At 33.1% G+C, this 10,832-nt stretch overlaps 2 protein-coding genes across 2 annotated transcripts; both read right to left on the bottom strand.

Annotated features, from left to right (window-relative positions):
- Positions 1-4,210: 4,210 nt before the first annotated feature.
- LOC111404324 (probable serine/threonine-protein kinase At1g01540) lies at positions 4,211-5,750 on the bottom strand. Its single transcript, XM_023033147.1, has 6 exons — positions 5,464-5,750; positions 5,254-5,355; positions 4,998-5,120; positions 4,680-4,815; positions 4,374-4,583; positions 4,211-4,291 (listed from the first exon to the last, which is right to left on the bottom strand). The coding sequence occupies exons 1-6, from the start codon at positions 5,748-5,750 to the stop codon at positions 4,211-4,213; spliced, it is 939 nt and encodes a 312-aa protein (XP_022888915.1).
- A 2,665-nt stretch (positions 5,751-8,415) lies between these two features.
- LOC111402976 (40S ribosomal protein S10-1-like) lies at positions 8,416-10,832 on the bottom strand. Its single transcript, XM_023031309.1, has 5 exons — positions 10,684-10,832; positions 10,505-10,553; positions 10,142-10,421; positions 9,706-9,841; positions 8,416-8,702 (listed from the first exon to the last, which is right to left on the bottom strand). The coding sequence occupies exons 1-5, from the start codon at positions 10,684-10,686 to the stop codon at positions 8,631-8,633; spliced, it is 540 nt and encodes a 179-aa protein (XP_022887077.1). The 5' UTR covers positions 10,687-10,832; the 3' UTR covers positions 8,416-8,630.

The following is a 10,832-nucleotide window of genomic DNA, read 5'->3' as shown; positions in this document are numbered from 1 at the left end:
AAGACATTAGCAAAAATGTAGGAAAAATCAACAGAACAGCACAAGTGTCGTTATTAATATGAAAAAACCATAGTGCCATTATGGGATTGTTTAAGCCCTTTTTTTTCAAAAAATGAATTTTGTAATAGTGTTATGATGGAGAATGTGTGGTTAAAAAACAAGAAAAAGTTTTGAGTTTGCATATAATATTATTTTATTGAAAAAGGTGTGGTTAAGATGAGATCAAATTACTGTTCAATAATACATTTTGATAAAAAAAAATGAGGCTTAAACAAGGGCTATACGTGTAAAAACGAGTAAAATCAATTACGTCTTATCTATGTCCCGAGAACCAATAGTAGAACTCATTTAAGTTATTTATGACATTGTCAAACTTTCCATATTACACATGTTAGTGAGTCCATTATTAAATATTATTTTGTTGAAAAAATAGAATATATGTGAAAATTTCAGAACGACACAAGTGTTGTTACTGGATATGGAAACACTTGTGCTGTTACGTGTATAAATATAAGTATAATTAGTCACGGTCAATTCGTTCCTTGAAAAATAATAAATGAAACAGATTTATATTGTAATATGTACATGACACGTACAAAAGTTGATAGATATGTTTATTAATTTAATCGACACATATAAGTGTGATAACTTATATTTTCACCATCTCAATAACATAAATGTTATGTCATTTTAATCGTTCATTGTGATTGGTCAACCTTTTGAGTTATATACGTTAGTGAGTCCATTATTAGAGTCATTTCGTTGAAAAAATCAAATTATAGTAGATAACGACTGTAATATCGTTTTACTTTACAGATAACGATTGGAGTGATATTCTATATTTCAAATAGCAGTTGGAGTGTTATTACATCCAATGGTTGCAGATAACACAAAAAACACAATAAATACGAAAATAATACCAACTAAATATTATATAATACTATTTTTAATAATAAAAATACAACATAGATAAGATTTCTAAAAACATATTTCCCTCTTTCTTTGAATGTAAATACAATTTTTCAATGTAAATGATATGCTAATCAAACCGTTGTCCAAATACTTAAAAGATACGCAAAATAAGTGAAGAATATAATAAAGAACATAATTTTAGAATAGCAAGAATGGTTACCCTTGTCCAAATACTCAAAAGATATGCAAAATAAGTGAAGAATATAATAAAGAACATAATTTTATAATAGTAAGAATGGTTATTGAAGAGAAGAAAATAGGTGATTGTAATTTTGAGAACTTAAAATTGAAGAAGATGAACAAGGGAAGAAGATGAATTCCCACAAATTTGTAGTAGATTTCGTGAGATATTTACAAAGAGGAAGAAGAAGAGAGATGTTAATACTATATTTAATAATAAAAATACAACATAGATGAGATTTCTAAAAACATATTTCCTTCTTTCTTTGAATGTAAATGCAATTTTTCAATGTAAATGATATGCTAATCAAACCCTTGTCCAAATACTCAAAAGATACGCAAAATAAGTGAAAAATATAATAAAGAACATAATTTTAGAATAGCAAGAATGGTTATTGAAGAGAAGAAAATAGGTGATTGTAATTTTGAGAACTTAAAATTGAAGAAAATGAACAGGGGAAGAAGATGAATTCCCACAAATTTGTAGTAGATTTCGTAAGATTTCCACAAAGAGGAAGAAGAAGAGAGACGTTGATTCTTGAATTTGGGAGAATAGAGTTTACCTGAGAAGAAAATGGGTGAATGAAGGAATTTGGAAGAATTTTTATGTTAAAATGCTGAGGATAGTTTGGTAATTTTATAAATTAAACTATCTGATTTTTTTCTCTTTTTTGTATTGGTCTGTATTGGTCAAAGGCTATTTATTCAAAATTATTGGGCGACCCGACTATCTCTCACCAAATATCCCTATAATTTATGTCAATTTTACTGCTCTTTGTCATATAATCAACATTTCGGACTTTCTTAAGTTAGGGATCAATGCTCAAGGTCATTAGGGTGAAAAAGAAGCAAAATATTGAAGAAATCAATAGAACGGCACAAGTGCCGTTAAACATAACGTGTGTCGTTTTACATATAAATACAAGTATGAGCACTCACAACCCACCCGAGCCTTGATATTTGGAAAGTTGAACTCATTTATATTGCAAGATAGATGTGTCGTTTACAAAATTTAAGAGATATACTCATTAATTTTATTTTCCAACGAATGTAGATCATGACCTGTGACGTTACCCATTCAATATTATATAATTTATGTCAATTCTATCGGTATCTGTCACATAACTAACATTTCTGACTTTCTTAAGTTAGAGGATCTAATGCTCGAGGTTATTGCGGTGGAAAAGAAGTTAAATATTGAAGAAATCAATAGAACGACATAATTATCATTAAACGTAAAGTCACGTCTTCTATTTTATATATAAACACGAATATGAGCACCCACGACTCTTCCGAGCCTCGATATTCAATAAGTGTTACTTATTTAAGTAGCAAGATGGACATTTCATTTACAAAATTTGAGAAATCTGCTCACTACTTAATCAACTTGAAAAAAGATAATAGCAAAAATGCCGTTACTATTATGAAATTGGAATAAGTATCGTTATGTATGTAAACACGATATGAATAACTAATGCCTTGTATATTTTGAAATTAATTATTGTTAAATAAATAATATTTAATTTTTAAACATCATTTCTATATTTTACATAAAAGATAACAGCTGTAGTATTGTTCTACGCCACAGATAATAGCTTGAATACCGTTATCATCCAATAGTTGTGGACAGTATAAAATATACCAAATGTGAAATAAAATAATTTAAAACATCATTTTATACTATATTCAATAATAAAAGTACCAATATGCATGAGATTTCTAAAAATACATTTCTTTTTTCTTCAAATAAAGTAGAAATTTCATGGTAGATAATATGGAAACTAAAATTCTTGTTCAAATACTCAAAATATTGGAGAAGATAAGTGAAAAATATAATGAAAAACATGGTTTTAGGGTAGTAAGCACAGAGAGATCACGTATTTTGGAGATGAATGAGGAATTTAATTACATTGAAATGGGTGTTTGAGTCTATTCTATGGTGAGGTTGTTTTAGACATTTGATATCATTTGTTTATTGTATTTTGTAATTGATAGCCATTTGACCAACAAATATTGGAACAATGTTATTTAATCAAATACCTTGTTTGACTAGACTATTTAACAAAATTTCCCAATTATTTTTCAAGTTTTGAAAATATGTCTTATTTTCTTTGTTTTTGAAGAAACATTTTTCATGCCAATGAAACATAGTTTTATTTTTATGTGATCATGGAAATCCGCGACTGTAATTTTGAAGAGATTTGAGGTAAAGGGTGATCATATCTCATACGTTCTGTTTATATTTATAAACTACCACAAATATTTCATTAATTTTTATTCACGTGTCTCGAGATATTTTATACTTCGAGGAGCTTAGTCCACGGGAATACTGATTGTTTTTCTAGTGTGACCATTGATCTGGCTTTGAAATCAAAGGAAATTTCTTAGAAATCAATCGTATTGCCATGGAATTGCATTAACGGGTTGTGATTGGTGTACATAATTTTATGTACATAAGGGTGTCCATACACTCTCATCTATATATAAATAGATTTATCCTTACATTAACATTGTAGGAACTCCGATTCGATTTTGCCCAAGCCCTATGATCTATTGCCCGATAAAGTACTAGAAAAACACAAAAATTTAGTGGTGGCAATGGGCCAAGCCGAGACAGCTTAATCCATCTACCCACGAGCTCGATCAAGCACGATCCAAGCTTGACCCACAAGCTCGTGAGCTCAAGTCAAGTCGAGCTGAGCCCACAAGCTCAAAATTTTTAAAAAAGAAATTGACTTTTTTGACGAGCCCACGAGTTGAACTTTTGGCTTGTGGGTAAGCGTGAGCTCGACGAGCATAGCCTCGGCTTGGGCATGGGCCGAGCTGACGAACTACTCGACCCTTTTGTCACCCTTACATAGATTATGTTCATTTGAAAATTTGTAACATTATAACTTTGATTTCTTCCTTAATATTGTCCAATGCATGCCAACAAAGAAATAATACCGATACATATAATTATCAGCCAATGCACTTTCCAACGAAATACTAAAACTTCGAATATCAAGAAGTAATGAAGTAAAACGTCAAAAAAATTAAGAATTCTTGTTAATGATCATCAATCATTATAAGTAACTTGAGCAAACCGATCTTCTTTCAAAGAATTACGACGAGAAATCTCCCTCTTAATAACACGTTCCTGCAAAAATCCGGGAAGCGAATGAAGAAGCTTCTCAGTTTAACGTAATTGAATAAATGCTGGGAGAGGGAAGCATTCTTACATCACTGAGTAGTAAATCACGAGGCTCGAGCATATGGATTATTTCTCCGATTTTAGGCCTATTATCGACTTCTGGATCAACACATCGAAGAGCTATAAGAAGAATTCTTTTGAGTTCCTTCATTGAAGGGAGTTCAGACAACTTGGAATCTGTTATAAGGTCAATTTTTTGTTCTGACACCATGAATTTTATCCAGTCAACCAAATATTCCTGCAATTACAACTTACAATACATGAAAAAGTTAATCTTTTTAAAGAAGAAGAACGTATAGAATTAAACAAATTGGTAATTTTTTCCCTCAGAAACAGCAACCTCTATTTCAGTCACAGATGACTCTATGCAAGTTCTCCCACATATAATCTCCATTATAAGTACGCCGAAGCTGTAAATATCACTTTTCTCGTCTAGAACTTTAGTTCGAGCATATTCTGGTGCAGTGTAACTACAGATTCAATGCAGCTTATAAGCCAAGTCGATAAGTAATCACAATATAATGAAGGTAGGCCAAGCTGTGAAAAAAAAAATGAGAGAGAGAGAGAAGAAAGAAATATTTTCCTATTCATGAGCTAACTCTGAAGGGCTATATAAAAAAACGAACTAGCTGAATTCGAGGAAGTAACGAACCCTTTTGCAATTCCTATGATAATTTTCAATCGGATATTCCATGTCAACGGGCTAATTTTGCTTATGCAGTGGTGCAGCCATTGGTAAAGATTGCCATTGTCAATATATTCATACACAAGAATCCTATGGATCAAAGTAAAACACATTATAAGATCGATAGTACTAAACAGCACAATAGACGAGATTTCAGCTCTTCTTCTTTCTTTTCCTTAATATTGTCTGATAATTTTACCAAACATGTCACTACGACTGGTACCTGTATGCTCCTTCTGTACAATATCCCAGCAACTTCACCAAGTTCTTGTGTCTAATGAACCACACTGCTTCTGCCTGGATTTCGAATTCTTTGGTTCTACTCCTATCAATTCTCCATGCCACGAATATTTAGTGTTTGGGGATTGAGCCCTAATATTAATGGAAATAGAAAACAACATTGATGAAATGCTTTCATCACTCCAACATTTACCTTTTATATAGCAACTTCTTCACTGCAACTCGGGTGTTATCGAATAGAACTCCATGATAAACCACCCCATAGTCTCCCCTTCCTATCACATTCTCATCGGCCAAGCCATTTGTTGCTGCAACGATCTCCCCAAATGTATACCGGCTAACCGGCCCTATATCCATAGCCACTGCCCCTACGTTTGCCCTTGTCCCAATGGCCGGAGTAGACCACTGATCGGAGTACTCCGGTGTCCCAGTGCTCATCTCAATATCCCGTCCATTACGTGATAACAACCTCTTGTTCATGGAAGCAGGACTATGAACAAAATTTTTCGTCAAAACAGGCTTTGATTTGTTAAGTATTTTCTTACGACGCGAAAAAATGAAAAGAAGAGTGATGATCAGAACAAGAGATAAGGCTAAAACAAAGAAAATGATGATGTCAACCCATAATTTGATTCCAAAGATTGAGGTTGGACTAGAGAGTTTTTGATGAACATATGATGCATTGAAAGGCATCATTAGAAAATTGTTTGTTTTGATGTATATTTGTGTTGTATGTATCTATAGATATAGTCGTGCTAGTGCAGTAGTTGAATTTCAGTAGAACTCTTCGTTTATATTCAAAATGTTGATATCTAACTGAAAAATCATTTTCTGTGGCTGGAATTTATGATTTCTTTTCATTTTTCCTTTTTGAAACATAGATTTCATGAATTTAATTGCAAGATTATTTTCTTTAAAAATGGAGAAATTGTAGCAACGATCCCTAACATTTTTACCTTTTACAGATTTTACACTAACCTTTAATTTTTGTCAACGAAGGTCTATAACCTTTTATAAATAAATATGCAGTTGAAGTTCAAATGGATGGATTAGACTGTTAGTTGACCGAATAAATTGATTTTGGCTGAATTTGATAAAGACAAAATGGTAACTTAGTCAAAACTATATTATAAAAAACTAAAAAGAATAAAGAATAAAAAACCCAAAAAATCAGAATAGAAATAAAAAAAAGGTGCCCACTTCGTTGTCTGTTGCATTTTCTTCACTTTCCACCCAACAACGGCAGCTACAAACCTCCTCTCTCAAACCCCTAAAATCCATTCCACAAAATCCCTGAAATCCCCATTTACTTGTGTTTCGCGCGTGTAGTCGTTAACAATTAAAAAAGAGATCAAACGATTGTGTAAGGAACAGACCTCTTGAGACAAGGTCCCAAAAAGAGGTGTTTTATTTGCGATGATTTATAATTGAAAATAAACAGAATGCCTCCAAGGGGCGTAAGCACATGAGTACTAAAAGAAGTGTTTAAATTTAAACTAAGAAATTGAAATTACATATTTTCTATTTGAGAGTGTTTGATTCGGTCTTTTTCTCTATGTCTTTTCTTCCTTTTTATATTCCCTTGATGATTCCCTCGTGACAAACCTCTTGAAAACTGCTTGATTGCTTTATAACTACCCACTTTCTTTATGGTGGCTAACTTGTCGTGGAACTGTCGTCTCTAACTACTGCCATTACTCTTTATCGTTCAACCGCCTTCAACTCGGCTCCTTGAATCGTGGAATATGATAAGATTACCCAATAACTGTTTCAATAACTGCTATTTTGAATAACCATAATATTTTATGTTTGCTAAGATTTTGGGCGATTCGAAGGTTTGGGCGAGAACGGGGTCATCGCTCTAGGCGACCGTAAGGCACTTCATTCGCTCAGATTCTGGGCGTCTTGCAAGCTTAGGCGATAATATTACTGTGTTCGTGGACTTCCGCTTCATTCATCAATAATCCTATTTGGACCTTTATCCTGTACTCCCCAATTGGACTTCACTCTTTAGACTATTTGATTTGGGCTACACTTTTAGTGTGTCAACAACTTGGTTTCCCATAAAACCCATTTCACCCTTCAAACTCAAGCTTGCTTCAAGAATCGTCTCTCTGTGCATACGGGTTGTTCTGTCCCCTGCTGAGCCCAAAACCCAGAATCTCCAGCACTGTTTATGAAATTTGAATATGGGTTTTGTATTGTGAGCGAAATAAAGTTCAGGTGGGAGATTCTGTGTGTTGGAGAAGTAAAAATTATGGTTAAGAGTTAGAGAGAAAATGGAGGCCTTTAATCTTTAAATTATTTTATGTATATAATAGCAAATGGGGGAGATTTTTTAGTTGTTTGAGATGTTGGTTTGGTTTGCAATGGTGGCTAGCAATGGTTGGAAGTAGCAGGTGGTGGTCGGCGAGTTGTTTCTGGGTTTTGGTTTGGGGGTGGGTGGAGTGGAAGGTGGGTGAGACATAGAAGAAGAAGATTTTTTATTTTTATTTCTTCTCCCTTTTATTTTATTTTGTTTTGTTTTATTTCTGGTTTTTAATATTATTTTATGTATATAATAGCAAAGTTATCATTTTACTCATTTCAATTTGATCAAAATTAGTCAAAATCCACTTTTGTTTGTCGACTAACGATCAATTGGACAATTTACATCCATTTTTACCCCAGGTGATTATTTCTTAAAAGTTAGAGCCCTCTGCTAATACACATTGAAAATTAAGATAAAGTCTACAAAAAGTGAAAGATTAGGCATTGTTGCTACAATTTTTCCTTTAAAATTTATTACCAACATAAAATTCTTGCAGAAAATCGCATCAAAATTACAATACGTCAAGTGGAAAACAAGAAAATGCAATGAAAAGGAAATCAGCTGCTCAAGTAAACATTGCAAAATTTTAATTTATTTTTAATTGAATTATTCGATCTTCGAGAGGAATTAATTGAATTTTCTATTAAACTTAAATCAGTGATATTAAAATATTGTGCGATTCAACTGACTGATCAAAATTGATAATCATAATGTAAATTTGTAAAATATAAAGCATCACAGAAACAATTTCTACATTGTAAAAAGAAGAAATTACAAAATCAGGCATTCATTGAAGTAACAAACAACAATAAACTTGAGGTTTCACTCATCTAATGAAAGATTGACAGAACTCCAATATAGAAATTATAAATTATGAGAACGCCATTGCAATGTTAAGATCCAAACTCAACAAAATTGCAGAGAAAATCAAAGTACAATATAGTATTCTTAAATAAAAAGAAAGCCTCGAGGCAAAATAACATAAATTCCAACATCGGAACACTAATGCAAAAACTATTGAACTCGATAAAAGGATCAAGAATAAGTTTTTAACTTGGGGGTGGCGCACCAAACCCACCGGATCCACGTCCAAAGCCAGGCCTTCCGCCACTACCAGAACCCTGCACGTAAAGGAGAGTAACTTCTGAATTTCCCATATAGTACTATATAAATTATAAAAATAATTAAACCAAAGAAAATTGTCCATCGAAGTCTAGAAACGAAAAACTCAGTCCTTACACTGAGCAAAAAAAAAAAAAAAAGGTTAACTAATGATAGGAGGTTGCACAACTAAGCATTGATATTGTGATGTGTGAAGATCGAAAACAATAAATATGTCCAACTTATCTATCAATATGACATCACTACTTTTGAGCAAATATGCTTATGTCTATGAAATACACTGGCATTAAAATAGATATTTTGTCGGACAAACAAATTAAAAAGAAGGAAATGCAGAACAATCGAAAGAGAGTATCAATACAATGAGAATTTAACAGAGTATATTTCAAGGCAAAAGAAACTATTATATTAATCTCTAGCTGGCTGGTTCTAATCGGTAGAAGCTAACTATTATAATAAATTCTTAAGTGGTACAAAAGTCTCATCACAGTGCAGTGCGAATGAGTTTTACAAATATAGCAAATGGGTATGTGCTAAATATATTACTTATAAACTCCCGTGCAAAGTGATATAAAACACAGTCGCCAAACAAAGCATTTTGCAGCACCATTAGAAAAAAGCTTAGGCCTTGTTTGATTCCCATTTTTTTCAAAATGCATTTTTTCCTCTTCTTTTCAATCACACATTCTTCAATAAACTAATATTACACGCAAATCCAAAAATTTTCCTTATTTTTTAACCACACATTCTCCGTCAAATCATTATTCCAAAATGCATTTTTTTGCAAAAATGGGCATCAAAAAGTTTTTAGCCAAAAAGGTTGACATTAAAATTATTGCACTAACTCATAATTTTCAGTGGCCAACACGAAAACTTATCCAACAGGTGCATAATTACAAGGCTGGAAATAACAGGGTGAGTTCATCCACTATACGCTAAACAAAGAATAGCAGAACTAATTCATCATTCAAACGGAATGTAGTATTAAGACACCCAAATTACCCTGAAAGCAGGCTGGTAGTCAGCAGGAGCTCCACCCTTTTCACCACCAAATTCACCTGGAGGTCCTCTTGGCCCGCCTCGGTATCCATCCCTATCTCCAAACCTTGGCCTATCACCATCAAATCTTGGAGGTCCACTATTGCAACAAAGCCCAAAATACTAATCAGTTATAAAGTACACATAATCCCTTTGAAGTGTGTTACGAATATAGCCACGAAAAGAAGCACGTTATAAATTAACAAAACAAAAAGTTAAAAATTATTCATTAACATTTTACTAGCTCAATAGAATGTCAGTGTAAAATAAATGTCCATTTACTATAGTGAAAGTCACATCCAAACAAACCAATCACATTCCGAAAAAAATTCACTTAACGAGCGGCGTAAAAACCAGAATCTGATGAACTCGATAGAATGGAGCAAATAAAAATACTTACCGTGGTCGGTCGCCTGGCGGTCCACCCATGGGACGGCCAAGGGGCTTGGCGGATTTCTTCAGTGTGGCGGGAACAATCTCTGAAGGAAGATTGAGGTAAGTACGGAGGAACTCAATGCCATCGTTGGTCAAATACCAGTAATAGTGCATCCAGGCGAATGTCTCTCGCACGTACTCCTTTGACTTGAAGCTCTGCATAAGCTTAATAACCTGCAAGTTCGGGACATCAATTTCCGGGTGCTTAGCCAGGTTGTAATCCTTCTTCGCATAGCACACGCCCTCTGTAAATAAAAATTTATACAAATTCACATCAGAAACCAACAAAAACATAAAATCCTACTGTTGAATATTGAAAGGATGTAACCTTGGAAGAGGTATTTGGAGATCTCTCTCCGATTCTTCTCTGGAATAATCTGAAATTAAAAATAATAATAATAATAATAATAATAATAATAAATCGAAAATTAACCTCTATTTCCAGTGATTATCAATTCAACTAAAAGAAATGAACATGGATAAAGACATAGAGAGAAGAAATATTACCATGGCCGAAGAAAGATTGGTTAGAAAGAGAATCACCAGCCGATAAGATGAAGCAGCTTCAGTGGATGCGAGTGAATGGAAACCCTAAAACAAAAAGGCGCTTGGATTCTTATATCACAGGGTACTGATGAGGATTTGGGCTTTTTATT

The sequence above is a fragment of the Olea europaea genome, chromosome 11 (assembly GCF_002742605.1).
Source record: "Olea europaea var. sylvestris chromosome 11, O_europaea_v1, whole genome shotgun sequence".
NCBI classification, from domain to species: Eukaryota; Viridiplantae; Streptophyta; class Magnoliopsida; order Lamiales; family Oleaceae; genus Olea; species Olea europaea.
Note: the sequence above shows the minus strand (reverse complement) of the source record. Positions and strands in the feature narration are given on the sequence as shown.